Source organism: Scyliorhinus canicula, chromosome 18 (assembly GCF_902713615.1).
Source record: "Scyliorhinus canicula chromosome 18, sScyCan1.1, whole genome shotgun sequence".
NCBI classification, from domain to species: domain Eukaryota; kingdom Metazoa; phylum Chordata; class Chondrichthyes; order Carcharhiniformes; family Scyliorhinidae; genus Scyliorhinus; species Scyliorhinus canicula.
In genome coordinates this window covers 7,102,856-7,124,921 of record NC_052163.1, presented here as the reverse complement: position 1 = coordinate 7,124,921, position 22,066 = coordinate 7,102,856, and the positions used below count along the sequence as shown (strand labels likewise).

The following is a 22,066-nucleotide window of genomic DNA, read 5'->3' as shown; positions in this document are numbered from 1 at the left end:
CATACTACCTCAGTAGACGAGTACTCAAGCGTCCTTTCTACCGCCGTAATACTTTCCTTGATTAACAATGCCACACCCCTCCCTCTTTTACCATCTTCTCTGTTCTTACAGATACATCTAAATCCTGGAACTGCAACAACCATTCCTGTCCCTGCTCTACCCATGTCTCGAAATCGCCACAACATCGATGATCCCAGGTACCAACCCATGCTGCAAGCTCACCCACCTTATTCCGGATGCTCCTGGCGTTGAAGTAGACCACACTTCAAACCAGCGTCCTGCTTGCCGGTGCCCTCTTTCGAACTTTTAACCTATACCCTGACCTCACTACTCTCAAATCCTGTACACTGGGACTACAATTTAGGTTCCCATCCCCCTGTTGAATTAGTTTAAACCCCCCGAAGAGCAGTGAAGGGGGGGAGGGCCGCACGCGGCGGGTGCCAGGTTCCCGAGAGGGAGACCGTGTCCTGCCGACCGTACGCATACTGCGGGTTAGCGTGGAGTAACTGGACTTGTTCCACCAACGGGTCGGACTTGTGCACCCGCACATGCTTCCGGAGCAAGATGGGTCCGGGGCGGCCAGCCATGCCGGGAGAGGGGATCCGGAGGACGACTTCCTGGGGGAAAACAAGAGGCGTTCATGAGGTGTCTGATTAGTTGTGGTACAGAGGAGTGAGCGGATAGAATGTAGGGCATCGGGGATAACCTCTTGCCATCGGGAAATAGGGAGATCTCTGGACCGGAGGGCCAGTAGTATGGTCTTCTAGATGGTACCATTCTCCCGCTCGACCTGTCCGTTACCCCAGGGGTTATAGCTGGTCGTCCTGCTAGTGGCAATGCCCCTGCTGAGCAGGAATTGACGCAGCTCGTCGCTCATAAATGAGGGCCCCCGATCGCTATGTATGTATGCGGGGTAGCTGAACAGGGAGAAGATAGAGAGGAGGCATAATGACGGTCGATGTGGTCATGTCGGGGCAGGGAATGGCGAAGGGGAAGCGGGAGTATTCATCGATCACCGTCAGGAAGTAAATGTTACGGCTGCTAGAGAGAAGGGGCCCCTTGAAGTCTATGCTGAGATGTTCGAAGGGGCGGGATGCTTTGATCAGATGAGCGCGCTCGGGGCGGTTAGAAGTGCGGTTTTGCACTCTGCGCAGATGTGGCAGTCACGGGTTACTGTCCTGACTTCCTCGATGGAGTAGGGCAGGTTGCGGGTCTTTATGAAATGATAGAAACGGGTCACCCCTGGATGGCAGAGGTCCGCGTGGAGGGAGCGGAGGCGGTCGATCTGCGCGCTGGCGCAGGTACCGCGGGACAGGGCATCAGGAGGCTCATTGAGCTTCCCAGGATGATACAAGATATTGTAGTTGTACGTGGACAACTCGATCCGCCACCGTAATATCTTGTCGTTCTTAATCTTGCCCCTCTGTGCATTATCGAACATGAAGGCCACTGACCGTTGGTCTGTGAGGAGGGTAAACTTCCTGCCGGCCAAATAGTGCCTCCAATGTCGCACAGCTTCGACTATGGCCTGGGCTTCCTTTTCCACTGAGGCGTGGCGGAGTTCGGAAGCCTGGAGTGTTCTGGAGAAGAGGCCATGGGTCTGCCCGCTTGGTTCAGGGTGGCCGCCAGAGCTACTTCTGATGCGTCGCTCTCGACCTGGAAGGGGAGGGACTCGTCGATGGCGCGCATCGTGGCCTTTGCGATGTCCGCTTTGATGTGGCTAAAGGCCTGGTAGGCCTCTGACGACGGCGGGAAGGTCGTGGTCGGAATGAGGGGACGGGCCTTGTCGGCGTAATTGGGAACCCATTGGGCGTAGTAAGCGAAGAAGCCCAGGCAACGTTTAAGGGATTTGAGGGTATTGGGGAGAGGGAGTTCCATCAGGGGGCGCATGCGTTCGGGGTCGGGGCCTATCACTCCGTTACGCACTACGTAGCCGAGGATGGCTAGACGGTCGGTGCTAACCACGCACTTATCCTTATTGTAAGTTAGGTTAAGGAGTATTGCGGTTGGAGGAATTTTCGGAGGTTGGTGTCATGGTCCTGCTGGTCGTGGCCGCAGATGGTGACGTTATCGAGATGCGGGAAGGTAGCCCGTAATCCATACTTGTTGACCATTCGGTCCATCTCCCGTTGGAAGACCGAGACCCCATTTGTGACACCGAATGGAACCCTGAGGCAGTGGTAGAGGCGCCCATCAGCCTCAAACGCGGTGTACTTGCGGTCACTCGCGCGGATGGGGAGCTGGTGATAAGCGGACTTGAGGCCCACAGTGGACAAGACTTTGTATTTCGCAATCTCGTTTACCATGGTGGAAATACGGGGGAGAGGATACGCGTCCAGTTGCATAAACCGGTTGATGGTCTGGCTGTAGTCGATGACCATCCGGTTTTTCTCCCCTGTCCGGACCACCAGCACTTGGGCTCGCCAGGGACTGTTGCTGGCCTCGATGACCCCCTTCCTTCAGCAACCCCTGGACCTCGGACCTGATGAAGTTCTGGTCCTGGGCGCTGTACCGTCTGCTCCGTGTCGCGACGGGTTTGCAATCGGGGGTGAGATTAGCAAACAAGGAGGGGGGGTCCACTTTGAGTGACGCGAGACTACAGACAGTGAGGGGGGTATAGAGCCGCCGAATTGGAAGGTCAAGCTCTGCAGGTTGCACTGGAAGTCCAGTCCTAGGAGTGCCGGTGCGCAAAGGTCGGGGAGGATAAGGAGTTTAGAATTTTTAAAAACCTTCCCTTGGACCGTGGGGTCCGCGATGCAGCACCCAGTGATGCGGACGGAGTGCGAACCTGAGGCTAACCCGATTTTGTGTTTTATAGGATGGACAGGGAGCGCGCAGCGTCTTACCGTGTCAGGGTGTACAAAGCTTTCCGTGCTCCCGGAGTCCAGCAGGCAGCCCGTCTCGTGCCCGCTGAGGTGGATTTGCGTCGTCGTCTTGGCGAGCGTGCGTGGACGTGACTGGTCGAGCTGAATGGCCGCGAGCCGTTGAGAAGATCCATAGTCATCGTCGTCGCCGGCCGAGTGGGTGCTGGCAGGACCTTGTGTGCCAATCCAGGATGGCGGCGCCCAGGACCCGCACGTGAAGTCGGGGCCCCACGATGGCGGCGCCCAGGACCCACACGTGGAGTCGGGGCCCCAAGACAGCGGCGCCCAGGACCCGGACGTGAAGTCGGGGCCCCAAGATGGCGGCGCCCAGGACCCTCGTGGTTGCTGGGGGCGGGGTTAGCGGTGCCGGCGGGCCGATTGGAGCGGCTGAGAGCGGGGGCAGAGAGGCAGGCAGGACGGGCGCAGGGGCCTGGGCGCTGGAAGGGCCCGGAGGAGGAGATCCCCGGTCGCTGTGCGGCACAGCAGCGACCGATTTGGCCTGGCAGACCGACGAAAAATGGCCCTTCTCCCCGCAGCTCTTACAAAGGGCAGAACGGGCCGGGCAGCGCGGGCATGGGTGTTTGGCGAACCCACAGAAATAGCTGCAGGGCCCCGCGGACTTGTTGGGGCGTCCAGCGGCGCAGGCCTGAAGGGGGTCGAGAGCGGCGGATGGTGGTGCGGAAGCGTGCCAGGAGGCCCAGGGCGCTGCAGTGCGGCTGGGGACATAGGCGCGGGCGTTTAAGTCTGGAGGTCGTCTTTTTCCAGCATCCGCTGGTGGATAGCGGCGGACTGCATCCCAGCCACGAAAGCATCTCTGATCAAAAGTTCCATGTGCTCAGTGGCTGAAACTTGGAGGCAGGCGCAATTCCTCCCCAGGACAGCGAGGGCCTGGTAAAAATCGTCTAAGGACTCACCGGGGAACTGTTGTCTGGTAGCCAGCAGATGTCGTGCGAACACTCGGTTTACCGGCTTAAGAAACTGTCCTTTCAGCTTATCCATGGCCGCGTCGTACTCTTTTTCTTCCCCTATCATCGCGTAGGCCGCCATGCCCACGCTGGAATGGAGAATATGAAGCTTCTGTGCCAAGGTGGGGGGGCTGCTTGCGGTCGCCAGATAGCCATCGAAACACGCCAGCCAATGCTTGAAGATTTCCGGTGCGTTCGGACTTTGCAGGCTGATGCGGAGTCATTCGGGCTTGATCTGGAGCTCCATCTTCAAATTTCTAGCAGATTAAATTGATGTACCATCAATTGAACGCGAGATGAGTTGCTGAACAAAAGTATGGCTTTAACCTGCTAGATGTTAGCCCTGCGGTCGATTACAGTAGAAGGACGACCGCCGGGAGTACTGGGTATTTATACCCCACCCTGGAGGCGGGGTTAACTCAGTCTCTCGACTAATCGGGGAGCCGTCACATGACTGGTCTCAACCAACCGGTCGAGAGGCACATGACCGACCAGGGCCAATGGTAAGCCGGTGTTCTGCACCAATGGCAGGCAGCTATGCTAATCATACCACCACAGTGACCCAGTGGGGAATCGAACTGGTACCCTGGCACTGTGAAGCCACAGTGCTATCCAGTTGTGCTACCGTGCTGACCATTAATTTGATTCCCGGCTTGGTCACTTCCTGTGTGGAGTCTGCATGTTCTCCCCGTGTCTGCGTGGGTTTCCTCCGGGTGCTCTGGTTTTCTCCCACAGTCAATGACGGCAGGTTAGGTGGATTGGCCGCGCTAAATTGCCCTTAGTGTCCAAAAAGGTTAGGAGGGGTTACTGGGATATGGGGATAGGGTGGAGGTGTGGGCTTGAGAAGGGTGGTCTTTCCAAGGGCCTGTGCAGACTTGATGGGCCAAAGGGCCTCCTTCTGCACTGTAAATTTTACAGTTCTATGATTCTCCGATTACCGACACTGAAATCACGTTTGGCAGTCGGCCAGAGAATCCGTTTTTACGCTGAATTCGGGGGCGGTGCCATTTTTCAGAAGCTCCGCCCCCTCAAAAATGGCATACTCGGGGAGTAATAACAACAATAATAATAGTAATAATAATAATCTTTATTGTCACAAGCAGGCTTACATTGTAATGAAGTTACTGTGAAAAGTACGCCGCACGCTGTAGGGACGACCTCAGGACGTCACCTGAGGCCCTTTCCCGATGCTCCGCCCCCGATGGGCTGACTTCCTGATGCCATGTCCTCTCAACTTTCCTGAACCTGGCATGGTGGCTATGGACTGTCTCCAGCGCCGCCACAGTTGGGGGGGGGGGGGGGGGGGGGGGGGGGATGGGGGAGAGCCGGTCCACTGGCAGGGGGGACTGGTGGGGGGGTGGTCCGTGGATGGCGAGGGGGTTACAGGGTAGCACTATCTGGTAGGCAGGGTCCGCACACAGCCGTCGCCATGTTGTACGGTGTGGCCGCTGTGCGCATGCGCGGCCATGGGCCCGGCCATTCTGCGTCCGTATCTGCAGGTAAAGCCCTTTACATGGCGCGGCTGCTAGCACCCCATTGGACGGAGCATCGGTGCAGGGGCGCCGCCACACACTTCCTCCGCACATAGCCGCAAAATCAGAGAATCCAGCCCTAAGTGTTTTTTTTTTAATAAATTTAGATTACCCAATTATTTTTTCCAATTAAGGGGCAATTTAGTGCAGCCAATCCACCTACTCTGCACATTTTTGGGTTGTGGGGGCGAAACCCACGCAGACACGGGGAGAATGTGCAAACTCCACATAGACAGTGACCCAGAGCCGGGATCGAACCTGGGACCTCAGCGCCGTGAGGCGGTTGTGCTAACCACTAGGCCACCGTGCTGCCCTCAGCCCTAAGTGTTGATGTCAACGGAGAATCCGTGGAAATTTATGACAGACAAACCGGCGCCGCACCTGGACCCCTTCACTGACCATTCGGGGCTAGCACTGGTGCCGCGTGGAAATGAAAAATGGTGTGGGATACACCGGGTCTGTGATCGACGCCCGGGAGGCTGACAGCAGCCGCACATACATAGTGCACTCCCTACATATCCCAGCCAAGAAGATGGCACTGGCTGTGCTAGAGAATGGCCATGCAGCTGATGGGAGTGCCCTGGGGAGAGGGGGGGGGGGACATAAACGACCCGTGGCACCAGGTTCAAAGTGGGCTTTAGGCAGTGTGCGCAGCTGCATGGCTGGGCAATGGCATTCCGTTGAACGTGGTGAACCCACCTGACCCAGCGTCTAACTGACTGCATCTTCCCCATCGCTGCCTTCACTTTCTCCAACCCTAATGCCTCTCCTAACCCGGCCCTCTCCTCCTCCCCCACCTCCGGACACTAGTCATTCCAAAAACTCCATCATCTCCAACTCATCCTCCGGTGGCTCCGACTGATATACCTCCCTATAGAAGTCCTCACCCTGTTCACCTGCTCCGGAGCCCCCTTCCTGTCCCATCTCTAACCTGCACAATCTCCCTCGCCACAGTCTGCCGATGGAGCTGGCAACCTTCCCATCCCTCCCCTGCACCTGAAAGAGACACAACAAAAACTCACTGTTCCCTAAATACAATTTATACTCCAGAAACGCCCCAAATTACCCTAGCATATTCCCTATCCTGCAACCCTTTACTTCTTCCAACCCTAATGCCTCCCCTCGCCCGGCCCTCTCCTCCTCTCCCACCTCCGGCCACTCCAGTCGCTCCAAAAACTCCATCATCTGCAACACACCCTCCGCCACTCCCACTTATATAACCCCGTATAAAAGTCCTCACCCTGTTCACCTGCTCCGGAGCCACCACTACCCCTCCTGTCCCATCTCTAATCTGCATAATCTCCTCTGCTAACAGGCCCACAAGCTATCGACAGGCCTACTCAATCACAACCCCCCGCACTCGCCTTCACTGCCCAACGTCCCCTTAGACACAAGGCCTGCAACTCCTTCCTCCTCACCAACAGCCCCGGCTCCAGATCCTCCGTGTATCTTCCATCCACCTCCAAAATCCCTCTATCAGATGCTGCCACTCCTCCCACGCCTCCCAATCCACTTTTGCCTTAAATGTGATGACCTCACCCCTCACTACCACCCTCTATGCCTCCCAAACAAATGACGACGAGATCTCTCCATTTTGTTTGAACTCCACATATTCCTCACTCACCCTCCCCACCTTGATGCAAAGATTCGGGTCAGCCAACAAGCCCACAGCCAGCCTCCTCACCAGTCACTGGGCCGGACCCTTCTCCAAGACCACACCAACGCAGTGCGGTGCATGATCTGATGCCACGATCGCCTGGTACTCTGTCTTCTTCACCCCAGCCAGCAGCACCTTCCCTACCAGAAAATGGCCATCGTTGAATACACTTTGTGTAATGGGGAGCAAAACAAACACTCCCTGTCCCATGGGTGCATAAATCTCCATGGGTCCACCCCTCCTATGTCCTTTATAAACCTAGCTAACACATTTGACCCCTTGAAGGAACCAACCTCGGGTCCAGCATCATATTCCAATCCCCCCAATACCGTGCTCTCTTCACTGGTCCCCCTAACCCTTGTATCTTCCACTTCACCACTCGGAGCAGGGGTTTTACAACCCCTCCTCCCGCTCACCCTTCCTACCTGCCATGACCATCCTTCCAGGCCCCACCTCGTAGGAAGGACCCAGCCCCAGTCCTAGTGACTATCGCCCTCCCTTCCCAGCAACCTCTTTACCACTTCCTCTTGAAAACACTTCACCCAGTATTTCCCCATCCCCACCATTCACATCTCCCAGGCCCATTGAAATCTGCCTATACAGGTTCCAACGGTCGCAGCCCCTCCCCCCACCTCAATCCCGTTCACTAGCCAACATTATGTTTGCTAGCCTGGCTGCCCTTGCCAGGGCCCAATGCCCCCCTCACCCCTCCAAACCCCCCATACCCTGCATCCTGCCAAAACCTCCACCAACCCCAACATCCCTGAGTCCCAGACCACCCATACCCAACCCAGTACACCAAAAAATAAAAGTAATTATCCATAACACCCAGACAAGAAAAAGAACCCAACAAAAAAGAAGCAAAGAAAAACTCGGTCAAAAACTGTCAGAAGTCCATATTCAGTCAATCCCAGGCCCTCTGTCTTTACAAACCCCTCCACGTCCGCCGCCATCTCAAAGTAATAGTCTCTGCCATGGCCCTCAGCTTCACTGAGTAGACCGCACCAAACCACTATTTGCACTTATACATTGCCGCCTTGGCACGTCCAAAGGCTGCCCACCTCCTTGCCAGCTCCGTTGTCAAGTCCCAGTGTTTGCGTATATCTTTGCCTTCCCATTCCACCTTGCACCTCTGCTTAGCCCACTTCAGCACTCTCTTCTTCACCTGAAAATTATGGAAACAGATGATCACCGCCGTCGGTGGTTCATTCATCCTCGGTTTCGGCCGGAACAACTGGTGGGCCCTGTCCAACTCGTACCGGGTGGCCCCCTCCCCCATCAACTTTGCTATAGGCCTGTGGCCCTCCACCTCTTCGGGCACACCCATGATTCTCAGGTTATGCCTTCGCGACCTATCCTCCAGGTCTTCTGCCTTGGCTCTCTGACCTCTGTATTTCTTTGCCACCCTCAGCAGCTCCTCATCCACCGAGGTGAAGTGGTCACTATGCCGTGACAACCACCTCCTCCAGCCCTTTCCCTTTTTCCCCTTACTCCTTCACCATCGTCAAAGTTCTCACCAACTCCTCTCTCACTGGGGCAAGGATCTCACCCACCCACGCCTTAAGCGAGGCTGTCATCCCCATCTGATGCTTTCCGAAATGCTTCAAAAACAGTTGTTTGAACTCCCCAGCCCATCACCTCCATCATTTTCTCCACCGTGATGAGTGCGACCCCACTGGGCTCTCTCCCACCTCTTTCCCCCTGCTGCATCCCTCAGCACGCTCGACGGCGGACTTTCGTTCGCTGCCTTCTCCCCTGGATTCCCTGGATAAATGCCCCAAACCTTCCCACAGCTCCTCACGGACAAATCTTCACCACAAACTGGGCTAAAAAGGCCAAAAAAGACCGCTCTGGCAGGAGCCACCAAACATGCGATCTCCACCTACATGCCACAACCGGAAGTCCTGACGTATGGAGGATAGGACATACAATGCTGGCCAGGAGTGGTCAGGGTTTCAGAATTTGTGTGTAACCAGTGGAAATGGATGGTTTTGCTGAGGGCGCAGACATGTAATTGCCAGCTCAACTCAGGGTGAAATCTGACACTAAGATTGAGAATAATCTGGTTCAATACAGACTGTGACTGTGAGAGGAATGGAGTTGATGTCCAGGGAATAACATAAGAACGAAGAGCAGGAGTAGTCAATTCAGCCCCTCCAGCCTGCTACACCATTCATAGCTGATCTCATCTCGGCCTCATTTCCACCTTTCTGCCCCCTCCTGATCACCCTTCATTCCGCTACTAATTCAAAATCTATCTATCTCCTCCTTAAATGTGTTCTGGCATCCACCGTACTCGAGGGTAGAGAATTCCACAGATTCACAACACTTTGAGTCATTTCTCCTCATTTCTATTTTAAATCTGACCCCCACCCTTAGCCTAAAACTCTCATTCTAAAATGTCCAACTACTTCTACGTGGAGTTTATGGTGGGAAGTGAAGGCAATAGCTGAATATTTAGGTGGAGGATACTTTTCCTGATCCAGTATGTTGACCAAGCAGTTTGAAAATTTAGAGACAGTGGAAGGGTTGAGAGACCAAGAGGTGAAATAAGTTGTCCGCATACAAGTTCAACAATTATGTTACAAAATAGGAACAAATGGGGCTCGAGTTATTCTTTGAACACAGTTGAGACTCCGCTGACAGCTAAGAGGGTGTGAGGTCGCACATTTTCTAATCTGAACAGGCTCCCGGTACAAGAAAAACTTGCATTAAGTCATTGGTTTGTCAATTAGTTGGGGAGTAAATATCTGGAGAGGAGACAACAGTTAGGGGTGCAGCTCACAATGAAAGGATAAATTATGGTGATGAGAGAAAAGTGCACAAAATGTTCACAATGTGAGCAATTCTGCTCCATTGAGTGTTGAATACCTGAAGGTTCTGCTACTAAATATGAACGTGAGAATGGTGGCCCTATTTGGGCTGATTACCCTACCTCTATAAAAGCGGAGCATTACAAAGAGAATGGTTACTGACCCAGTTCATGCAATCTCCCTGATTTCAGGTAAATGTGCTCCTTTCTTATCAGGCTCCTCAAAAATGGAACAGTACTCAATAGGTTGAGTAATATCTGTGGTTGGTAATCAAACGATTGAAGGGTCGCAGACTGGAAATGTACGGGCTGGATTCTCCGGTCCTCCAGCCGCCTGTTTCTCTGCCGCTCTCCATTCGCTGGTGGCGGGATCTTCCCGGCTGCTTGTCAATTTCCCATTGAAACCGCCCCATGCCGCTGGGAAACCCACTGGCGGGAGTGCGCTGGCAGCGGGAAAAGTGACTCTCGATGATTGGAGAATCCTGGCCGTGGACTCTATTTTTCTTCCTCCACCGATTCTGGGTATTTCCAGCAGTTTCTGTTTTAATTTCAGATGTGCAGCATCTGGAATATTTTATTTTTAGGCGGATTATAAGATAGGAACTTCTGCAGCCTCTGAAAGGTGTAGTTTAAAACCCTGTGCACTGTTGGTTATTCATATCCAATGGTTTTGAAGTTAAGTGCTTTGGGATATTCCGGGTTGTGAAAGGTAATACAAAGTAAAAAGAAGTACTCCTTTCTTTTTTCCTTTTATACACAAGTTTCAATCCTACTAAAGCTGTATTTCACCCTTTTATTGAGAGTGGGGGTGATGGTTAAGGAGTAATCAAAAAGGGTTTAAACTTCCAGTTTTTTCCATTCAGAGGTTTCTCAATTAAGCCAATGAAGCTCTTCTTCAATGTTCCATCTTCTCCTAAAAATCCAAGCATTTTGGACAGCTTCAGAATGCCAATATCATGGCTCATTCTTGAATCCGGGCATTGACATACACAATGATACTTCTGCGGTCAAATAACATCTGAACATTCACTGATTGCAAACGTAGCAATTCACTTTTGTCATGGGCTTGATCTGAAAAGCTCTGATGCCAACATTGATAGCGGACACGTATTATTCAAGTGGACCCAGTCCTCGAGTGAATCTCCTGCACGCAATTCCAGCTGATGTTCCTTTTCCAAAGGTAACTTGTACAGGATTTACCCGCTGTAGACACGAAGGGCGATCGAATGGCCTTGTCTTAGTGATGTAACGAGGCTGTTAAATCTCACAAAAGGCCTGTCGCAAGATTTACAATGTTTGGAATGCCTCACAAGATCTAATGAGATCTCGTGATCTGGATCTTGTCCTTGGTGGACAAGATTCTGATTACCATATTTAAGTGAGCTATTAGGCTCATTTAAATATGTCTACGCCGTATTCTCCTGAGGACTGGGACCTAACGCCCGTGCCTGGGAGACCGCGTGATGATGCTGTTTAGCACTGGCCCACACAAATGTGGACCAGGTGTAGCAGCACCTGGGTGGGGCGGTAGTGAGGGGCATGTCAGCAGGCCATTGGATGCCTCCCAGGTGGGCAGACACACAGCGTCACAGTGAAGCAGTCTGGGAACGGTGTCCTCGCAGTCAGCGTCACAGTGAAGCAGTCTGGGAATGGTGTCCTCGCAGTTAGTGTCACAGTGAAGCAGTCTGGGAACGGTGTCCTCGCAGTCAGTGTCGCAATGAAGCAGTCTGGGAACGGTGTCCTCGCAGTCAGCGTCACAGTGAAGCAGTCTGGGAACAGTGTCCTCGCCGTCAGCGTCACAGTGAAGCAGTCTGGGAACAGTGTCCTCGCAGTCAGCGTCACAGTGAAGCAGTATGGGAAGAGTGTCCTTGTAGTAAATATCACAGTGAAGCAGTTGTGTTTTTAATAAGTGTTTTGTTTTGGAAGTAGGGATTAACTGAGAAACAATACAAATAGGTGAAAGTCAGAGTCATTATAATAGAACCATAGAATCCTTACAGTTAAGAAGGAGGTCATTCAGCCCATCAAGACTGCACCGGCTTCTTATGTATTGCTGATATCCAAACTGAAGAATCCAGTCTTGAATGCAACTAAACTATAAACTCCAAAGTAGTCAAGGGGAATCTAACTATTCCCCCTTCTCAAGGGCAATTAGGGATGATCGATAAAGGTTGGTCGAGACAGCGATACATACATCCCATGAATGAATGATAAAAAAAATTTGCATCAAAGGAGGAGGTAGTTACAAAACAAAAGCAAGAGCTCCAGGCAGGTTGGGTGGGGGAGGTTCAGCTGGAATGAAGCAATTTCATTGCTACCGATCTACATGGAGCTTGTTGAGGTATTGAAGCATAAGAGCAAAAACCATGAACAAAATTGTGCAAAACAACAAGTTTGTTTTGCTCTGGTAACTTCTTCAGTGGCTGTGGAAGATCCACAGGAATCAATAGTGAAAATTTTCACTACATGCACGAAGGTTATAGATGCACAGTCTGACAGTAGCTGGAAAGAGAGTGGCAGCTTTGACAAGTTGGGCGATTGGAGTTGGGCAGGTGGGCAGGGGGAGTGTGGATGGTGTTGCAATAATTCAAAGATACAGAATATTACAGTCCCAAAATAAAACCACTCAATGCTACGCTCCAATACAACACAGAATCCTCTCCTGTATATCCTCGAACACACAGGTAATTTGGATATTGGACAGGCAAAACAGAAGGCAAGTTTTACATAACTACAAGCATGAGATAATTACCATTGACTTTGTAGAATCTGACAATTTGTTAAAATACTTAATTCAGAGGAATTTAGTGATATATTATCACAGACAATTTTCCATAAACAATATTATATTCTGGTTGATTTTATAGGACTTAAAACTGGTGAGTCCACACAGCCTTTGGAACTTTGTTTGGGTACAGGTATAGTTATCAAGTTGTCACTCTACGTGAAAGAAAGAAAAGAGAATGATTAATATGAATTAATTCCAGAGTAGTACATCTGCAAATATAATTAATTGCCTTATAAGTATCTTACTGTCTCTGGGATTGATGTGTTTAGTTTGTTCTTGAAAACGTATTTGTAAATGGTGTGTACTATGGGAGCAATCAGACAAGGGTCCACATTTTCAGTTCCACCTGCATCAGACAGTTAAAAACACAATGCAACATTGGATTTATTGTAATATTTCCAATAACTACAAAGACTGAGACCTATAGCTTCTTCATAAAACACTGGTTCAGTGCCAGCTGGAGTACTTTCTTCAATTCTGGGAACCACACTTTAGGTAGAATCTGAAGATCTTGAAGAGGTTGGGGGGGATTTCCCAGAATGTTTGTTTGTTTATTTATTGTCACATGTACTGAGGTACAGTGAAAAGTATTTTTCTGTGAGCAGCTCAAACAGATTATTAAGTACATTAAAATAAAATTAAAATAAAATACATAATAGGGCCACACAAGGTCCACAATGTAAATACATAGAGAGGGTCGTTTAGGAGTCTGGGAACAAATGGATCCTGTTTATTGGATCTGTGAAACACAACCTCGGCAACCTATAGCGGGGAAAAAGCTGTTTTTGAGTCTGTTCGTGCGTGTTCTCAGACTTCTGTATCTCCCGCCTGATGGAAGAAGTTGGAAGAGTGAGTAAGCCGGGTGGGAGGGATCTTTGATTATGCTGCCTGCTTTCCTCAGGCAACAGGAGGTATAGATGGAGTCAGTGGATGGGAGGCAGGTTTGTGTGATGGATTGGGCGGTATTCACGACACTCTGACGTTTCTTGCGGTCTTGGCTGAGCAGTTGCCATACCAGGCTGTGATGCAGCCAGATAGGATGCGTTCTATGGTGCATCTGTAAAAGTTGGTAAGAGTTAATGTGGACATTCCAAATTTCCTTATTTTCCTGTGGAAGTATAGGCGCTGTTGTGCTTTCTTGGTGGTAGCGTCGACGTGGGTGGATCAGGATAGATTTTTGGTGATGTGCACCCCTAGGAATTTGAAGCTGTCAACCATCTCCACCTCGGCCCCGTTGATGCTGACAGGGGTGTGTACAGTACTTTACTTCCTGAAGTCAATGACCAGCTCTTTAGTTTTGCTGGCATTGAGGGAGAGATTGTTGTCGCTGCACCACTCAACTAGGTTCTCTATCTCCCTCCTATATTCTGACTTGTCGTTATTCGTGAATGGCTCGATGAATTGACAACTTAGTTATGTGTAAAGACTGAAGAAATTAGAGTTGTTGGTCTTAGAATAAATTCAGGTTAGTGAGAGAATTAATGGAGGTGTTCAAAACCATGAATAGTTTTGATAGAGTAGAGAAGGAGAAAATTGTTCCAGTGGCCAAAGGTTGGTAACCACAGAACACAGATCTAAGGTCATTGATAAAAGAAGCAGAAAATACACATGGAAACAATGTTTTCTGACAATGTTTTTATGATGATCTGGAATGCAATGCCTGAAAGAGTGATGGAAACAGTATAAATATTTGAAGTGGAAAAACCATGCTGCTATGGGGAAAGGGGAGGGAAATGGATCTAAATGGACAGTTCAGAAAAGAGGCCTGAAAAAAAGGCCTGAATAGCTTCATTTCCTCAGATAATCTAAAGCAATTCACAATTAGTTTTTCATTCATCCTTGCATTATGGGCATCACTAGCATACCCATCCTTAGCTGCCCTAATTGAGGAGGTGTGGCTGAGCCATCTTTTTGGCTCGCTGCTCTCTGTGTGGAGGAGATACTTCACAGAGGTGTTAAGTAAGGAATTACAGATTTTTAACTTAGCGACAGCGATATATGTCCAAGGCAGGAGTGAGAGAGACTTGGAGGGAATTTGAAAGGAGCCACATAACCTTTGTAGTCACAGAAACTGTTCATCTGGAAACTATTTTATGGCATAATGGAACAAATGGATCCTGTTTACTGGATCTGTGAAACGCAACCAGAGGGTTGTAGAACTCATATAATCGAACCTTCAGAAAGCTGGAAGAAATTGTATAAAGAAGCAGGGATTCGAAGCTTCATCAGCAAAACCCTGGGAACAACCATCACAGAAGATTACCCTGAGTCAAGGGCCCGGTGACTGGTAAGGCAACCTTCGAGAAACTTGGCCAGCTGTTGTGATTAGGATGACACGCAAGTTAAATTTGTGAGTTGAGTAACAGTTATCACTTGAATTAAAATCTGTCTGACATTTATTGAGTTTTAGTCTGTGGGACGGTTTTATTAAGGGTCAATGTTAGTCTGCATGACAATAATTAACTGCACATGCAGTTTGTGTGACTATCAGGTCTGACCCTCATCCAGGAGGGGAAACAGAAACTACCTTTAACCTTCTAAACTCCAGGGAACCCTTGGAGTCAAGGTAGCATTCTGATAAATTAATGCTGAACCTTCTACAAAGCCAATATATACTTCTTAAAGAGTGATGGCCAGATCTGCTCATGGTAGTCCAGATGTAGTCTAATCAAACCCGAGGCGGCACAGTAGCACAGTGGTTAGCACTGTTGCTTCACAGCTCCAGGGTCCCACGTTCAATTTACGGCTTGGGTCACTGTCTATGTGGAGTCAGCACGTTCTCCCCGTGTCTGCGTGGGTTTCCTCCGGGTACTCCGGTTTCCTCCCACTAGTCCCAAAAGATGTGCTTGTTAGGTGATTTGGGCATTCTGAATTCTCCCTCCGTGTACCCGAACAGGGGCCGGAGTGTGGCAACTGGGGGATTTTCACAGTCACTTCATTGCAGTAAGCCTACTTGTGACAATATAGATTATTATAATTATTATTGTATAATTGTACCATGACTTCCACCCTCTTGTATTACATACATAAGAATTACATAGGATATACAGCACAGTAATCATTTCCCAGCCAGCCCATGCCAGCATTTTGCCAACATTCAAGCCGCCTTCCGTTTTTCCTAATCTAAATCTATCAGCAAATCCATCTATTCCTTTCTCTCTCATATACTTATCTACCTTCTGTTTAAGTGTGCCTATGTTATTCACCTCATTGATTTGATTTATTATTGTAACATGTATTAGTATACAGTGAAAAGTATTGTTTCTTGCATACTGTACAGACAACGCATACCGTACATAGGGAAGGAAGGAGAGGCTGCAGAATATAATGTTACAGCCATAACTAGGATGTGGAGAAAAGATCTACTTAATACGAGGTAGGTCCATTCAAAAGTCTGATGGCTGCAGGAAAGAAGCTGTTCTTGAGTCGGTTGGTACGTGACCTCAAACTTTGGTATCTTTTTCCTGACGGAAGAAGGTGGAAGAGAGTATGTCCGGGGTGCGTGGGGTCCTTAATTATGCTGGCTGCCTTTCTGAGGCAGCGGGAATTATAGAAAGAGTCAATGGATGGGAGGCTGGTTTGCGTGATGGATTGGGCTACATTCACGACCTTTAGTAGTTTCCTGCGGTCTTGAGCAGAGCAGGCTCCATACCAAGCTGTGATACAACCAGAAAGAATGCTTTCTATGGTGCATCTGTAAAAGCTGGTGAGAGTTGTAACTGACATGCCAAATTTCCTTAGTCTTCTGAGAAAGCAGAGTCGTTGGTGGGCTTTCTTACCGATAGTGTCGGCATGGGGGGCACCAGGACAGGTTGTTGGTGATCTAGACACCGTAAAACCCGAAGCTCTCGACCCTTTCTACTTCGTTCCCATTGGTGTAGACAGGGGCATGTTCTCTACTACGCTTCCTGAAGTCAATGACAATCTCCTTCGTTTTGTTGACATTGAGGGAGAGATTATTGTCATCACGCCAGTTCACCAGATTCTCTCATTCCTGTACTCTGTCTCGTCATTGTTTGAATCCAACCCAGTAAGGTGGTGTCATCAGCAAATTTGAAAATCGAGTTGGAGGGGAATTTGGCCACACAGTCATAGGTATATAAAGAGTATAGTAGGGACCGCCTGCAGTACGTTTTACTTTGTCACCATTCCCTTGGTAAAGAAGTTTCATCTGAATTCTCTATCTGACTCTTTATATTGATGGCTTCTAGCTTTGCTCATCCCCAAAAGTGAAAACATTGGCCAGGATTTTACCAGCCCCTGGGAGGTAAGGTGAGAAATCAGTTGGGGGATGTTAATTTAACTCCCCAACCTGGTCCTGCCATTACGGCATTTTATTGACAGCACAACCAAATGCAGAGAAGCTGGCCACACCAATTTATGTATGTAAACGCCCAATTTGGAGCCATTTTACATCGGTCTCAGCTGCATCCAATTAAATGGAGTCAGTCTCCCAGTGGCTGCCCATCACGGAAGGTCTCCAATTGCCTGGGTGAGTGTGGCTCCAATAAAATTCAAGAACTCGACTGCATCTAGGAAGAAGCAACCCGATGTTTGGAAACCTATCCTCTCCCAGCTTGAACACTGACTCCCTCCATCACCCACACACCGTGGCTGCAGTACGTACCATCTACAAGATGTACTGCAGCAAATCTCCAAGGATTCTTCAACAGCACCTTCCAAACCTGAAACATCTGCCACTGAGAATAAATACAGCTGACAGCACATGGATTGTATCAGTTCAGGAAGGATCACTAACACCTTCTCAAGGGAAATTGTCAACTGACAATAAATGCTGGCCTTGCCAGTCATGAATAAATAAAACAAGTAGACAATCTGAAGGTAGGAGTAGTGATGGGACTGAAGAAGTTGCAGGAATGGGAAGGGTAGTGGGAAGGTGAAAGACTCGGGAATGTGATAGCAAAGACAGCTTAACCATGATTGATTAGGTGGAAGGAATGGGTTGGGAGCCACAAAAGCTGGATTCTCCACACCAGAAAATGCAGCCGGCAACTGGTGGAGTCTCTTCTCCCTGCCACACCATAGAAGGAGAAAAATGAGAGCAAACCATTAAGAGATAGTGAAGCAGAAAGAAACAGCAAAAAAATGAGTAACAGAGAAACCTCAACATGAAGTCAACAGACTAACGTAAGAGACATCATATGGTCCCACTTCGTATGTGTAATGTTATGGGAAATTATCCAGTACTTAAATATCATTTTAATTTTTATGGAAAAATGTGAGATGATTAGGAGGAGCCAGCATGGATTTCTAAAGGGCAAATTGTTTTTAAATAACATGCTGGAGCTTTTTGAAGAGGTAGTAGAAAGGGTTGATGAGGGTAATGTTGATGCGGTGTACATGGACTTTCAAAAGGCATTCAATACAGTGTCACACAACAGACTTAAGAAAAGCGATAGCTTATGGAATAAAAGGGGCAGTAGTAACATGGGTTCAGAATTGACTGAATAACACAAAATAAAGAGTGACGGTCAATGAATATTTTTCGGGCTGGAGGAAGGTTTGTGGTGGAAATGTTCGCTGAAGACTGCACAATGTTCAGCACCATTCACAACTCCTCAGATACTGACGCAGTCCATGTCCAAATGCAGTAAGATCTGGATAATATCCAGGCTTGCGCTGACAAATAGCAAGTAACATTTGCACCACAGACATCCCAGGCAATGACCATCTCCAACAAGAGAGGATCTAACCATTGGCTCTTGATATTCAATGGCATTACCATTGTTGAATCTCCTACTAGCAACATCCCGGGGGTAACCATTGACCAGAAATGTAACTGGACGAGCCATATAAATATTGTGGCTACAAGAGCAGGTCAAAGGCTAGGAATCCTGTGGTGAGTAACTCACCTCTGACTCCCCAGAGCCTATCCACCATCTACAAGGCACAAGTCAGGAGTGTGATGGAATACTCCATAAAATACACTTGCCTGGATGAATGAAATGTATTGCCATTCCTTCACTGTTGCTGAGTCAAAATTCCCTCCCTAATAGCACTGTGGGTGTACCTACACCTCAGGGACTGTAGCGAGTCAAAAACAAGCTCACCACCATCTTCTCAAAGGCAACTTGGGATGGTCAATAAATGCTGGCCTAACCAGTGACATCCACATCCTGTAACTGAATTTAAAAATTATGAAGTTCAAGAGGAGATGTCTGAGGTGATGTATTTTCATGAAGAATATGGGCATAAAATATAAATAAGTGGTAAAATTCTTAAGGGGCTTCCTGAGCAGTGGGACCTGGATGTATATGTGCATGGATCTTTGAAGGTGGCAGGACAGAGAGCAGTGGAGAAGAGTTAGATTTAGTTACTGGGGCTAATGGGGCAGCACATTAGCATTGTGGTTAGCACAGTTGCTTCACAGCTCCAGGGTCCCAGGTTCGATTCCTGGCTTGGGTCACTGTCTGTGTGGAGTCTGCACGTTCTCCCCGTGTGTGCGTGGGTTTCCTCCGGGTGCTCCGGTTTCCTCCCACAGTCCAAAGATGTGCAGGTTAGGTGGATTGGCCATTCTAAATTGCACTTAGTGTCCAAAAAGGTTAGGTGGGGTTAGTGTTACAGGGATAAATGAAACGAAATGAAATGAAAATGAAAATCGCTTATTGTCACGAGTAGGCTTCAAATGAAGTTACTGTGAAAAGCCTCTAGTCGCCACATTCCGGCGCCTGTTGGGGGAGGCTGTTACGGGATAAAGGGGATAAGGTGGAGGCGTGTGGCTTAAGTACGGTGCTCTTTCCAAGGGCGGGTGCAGACTCGATGGGCTGAATGGCTTCCTTCTGCACTGTAAATTCTATGATTCTATATAATAATAATAAGCACTTTATTGTCACAAGTAACACTGAAATGAAGTTACTGTGAAAAGCCCCTAGTCGCCACATCCCGGCACCTGTTCGGGTACACTGAGGGAGAATTCAGAATGTCAAATTCACCTAACAGCACGTCCTTCGGGACTTGTGGGAGGAAACCGGAGCACCCGGAGGAAATCCACGCAGACACGCAGGGAACGTGCAGAGTCCGCACAGACAGTGACCCAAGCCAGGAATCGAATCTGGGACCCTGGTGCTGTGAAGCAATAGTAGTATCCTGGGTTTTATTAATAGGACCATAGAACACAAGGAACCTATGATGAACGTATGCAAGACACTAGTTAGACCTCAGCTGGACATTTGTGTACAGTTCTGGATGTCACAATATAAGAAGGATGTTAACGCATTGGAGTGCAGAAGAGGTTTACAAGAATGGTTCCAGGGATGAGAAATTTCAGTTCTGAGGATAGAACATACAGTGCAGAAGGAGGCCATTTGGACCATCAAGTCTGCACCACCAACCAGATTGGAGAGGTTGGGACTGCTCACCTTAGAGAGAAGAAGGCTAAGATGAGATTTGATAGAGCTGTTCAAAATCATGAGGGGGCTGGACAGAGTAGACAGGGAGAAACTGTCCCTGCTCGTAAAAGGATGAAGAATGTGAGGGCACAGATTTAAACTGATTTACAAAACAAGAATGAGGTGAAACACTGCAAAAGTTTTGGTTGCGAAATGCACTACCTGGAGGTGTGGTGGAGGCAGGTTTAATCAAGGCATTCAAGAGGTGATTATTATTAGATGATTATTATAACAGAAACAATGTACTAGGGTACAGGGAAAAGGCCATAATGCTCATTTGATGATCCGGTGCAGACACAGAGGATAAAATGGCCTTCTGACCATAACATTTCTGTGATTCAAGTCAATCAGTGTAAATTTAGCTTAAAACTGGTTGCTGACTTGCCACAATTTACATTTTTAATTTAACTTACCAGTGAGCATGCTGACTATCAATCCTACGAAAATTGTACTCAGGCAACCAATTGGGCTGTAGTAATAAAATGATATGGCATATAAATTATCTGCAATGTCGGGCCTGAAATAGAAAAAGAAAACAAAACATTAATTTTCAAGAATTTCATATTCAGTTTGTTGTGTTATGATTCTTCATGTAGCATAAGCTGCTTCCTTGATGTATGCTCTGACAAAGGATGGTTCAGACTTGGAGATAGTTTTAACACATTTATTGAACAGTTAACAATTTTCCTACTTGAGTTCGACTCTCCTGCTAATCTTGCTATACAGTAGTAACTCAGTCTAACTAACCAGTCTGCTCTAAGCCATGTGGTGGGTGTGATGCTTCTGATCTGCGCCTGTCTTTCTCTCTAAGTGTCGCCTGTGGAAAGAGACAGAGCATGTGTGCCCTGTCCTTTTATATATGGGTTTTGTAATGCCCCTTGTGGTAGTGTCACCTCTGGGTGTCTTTTTCATACAATTTACAGTGCAGAAGGAGACCATTCGGCCCATCGAGTCTGCACCGGCCCTTGGAAAGAGCACCCTACCCAAGGTCCACACCTCCACCCTATCCCCATAACCCAGTAACCCCACCCAACCTTTTTGGACACAAAGGGCAATTTAGCATAGCCAATCCACCTAACCTGCACATCTTTGGACTGTGGGAGGAAACCGGAGCACCTGGAGGAAACCCACACACACACGGGGAGAATGTGCAGACTCCACACAGACAGTGACCCAAGCCGGGAATTGAACCTGGGACCCTGGAGCTGTGAAGAAATTGTGCTAACCACAATGCTACCGTTCTGCCCATTGGTCGTGTCCTATTCTATGTGTTCATTAGCTGTATGTCTGCATGTCATAACATCTCCAGTGCTCCCTCTAGTGTTTACTTAGTTGTAGTGTATTTACATTAACCCCTTGTGTATTTACAGTGAAGCATATCACCACACAGTTCTGGGTGAGAAATGTGACTCCAAAACTAGTGTCATAATGTTAAATAAAGACAATGACAAGGGTATGAAGACAGAGCGAGCTAAAGGAAAACAGTTTAAAAGGTCAAACGGGAGAAAAGCAACAGTACACATTTGAGGTGATATTTTCTAACTCTCAATAAAGAACAAAGGACTCTACATGAAGAATACACCATCTGTGGTTAATTAAGATGTGAAGAATGATATCAAATTGAAAGAACAACATAAGCACTTTATTTTTCAGGTCCAAACATCCAAATGAAGAAACTTGAAATAAAAAGTGCTGGAGAAACACAGCAGGCCTGGTAACATGTGGCGATAATCAGGTAAAGCATTGAAACCCACTTGATATGTTAACCTGCTATCTACAGAGTCTGCCACACCAGCCGAGTTATTCAGCACTTTCCTCCCCAGATTTCTGGCATCTGCAGCATGTGAAGACACTTTATTTCAGTGAAGACACTTTTTAGGCAACCAGTGCTGAAACTGTGGAGGATTCATACTTCCAGTTGGGTGGAAGCACCCTCTTGGACTTGTCAATAACTGTGTTGAAGTCCCCTTCCATGACCAACTTATGCAAATCCAGGTCCGGTATCTTCCCCAGCATCCTCTTTATAAATTTCACTTCGT

General features: G+C 48.5%; 1 protein-coding gene across 3 annotated transcripts in view; it reads right to left on the bottom strand.

Moving 5' to 3' along the window:
- Positions 1-11,728: 11,728 nt before the first annotated feature.
- LOC119953671 (sodium-coupled monocarboxylate transporter 2-like) overlaps positions 11,729-22,066 on the bottom strand; it is a 142,479-nt gene continuing 132,141 nt past the window's right edge. For all 3 annotated transcript variants that reach the window (XM_038778179.1, XM_038778180.1, XM_038778181.1), the window contains 3 exons: positions 20,441-20,544; positions 12,864-12,964; positions 11,729-12,770 (listed from right to left, as the gene is read on the bottom strand). In XM_038778179.1, coding sequence (XP_038634107.1) covers positions 12,675-12,770; positions 12,864-12,964; positions 20,441-20,544 — 301 coding nt within the window. In that variant the 3' untranslated portion in view covers positions 11,729-12,674. The remainder of the gene's footprint in view (positions 12,771-12,863; positions 12,965-20,440; positions 20,545-22,066) is intronic.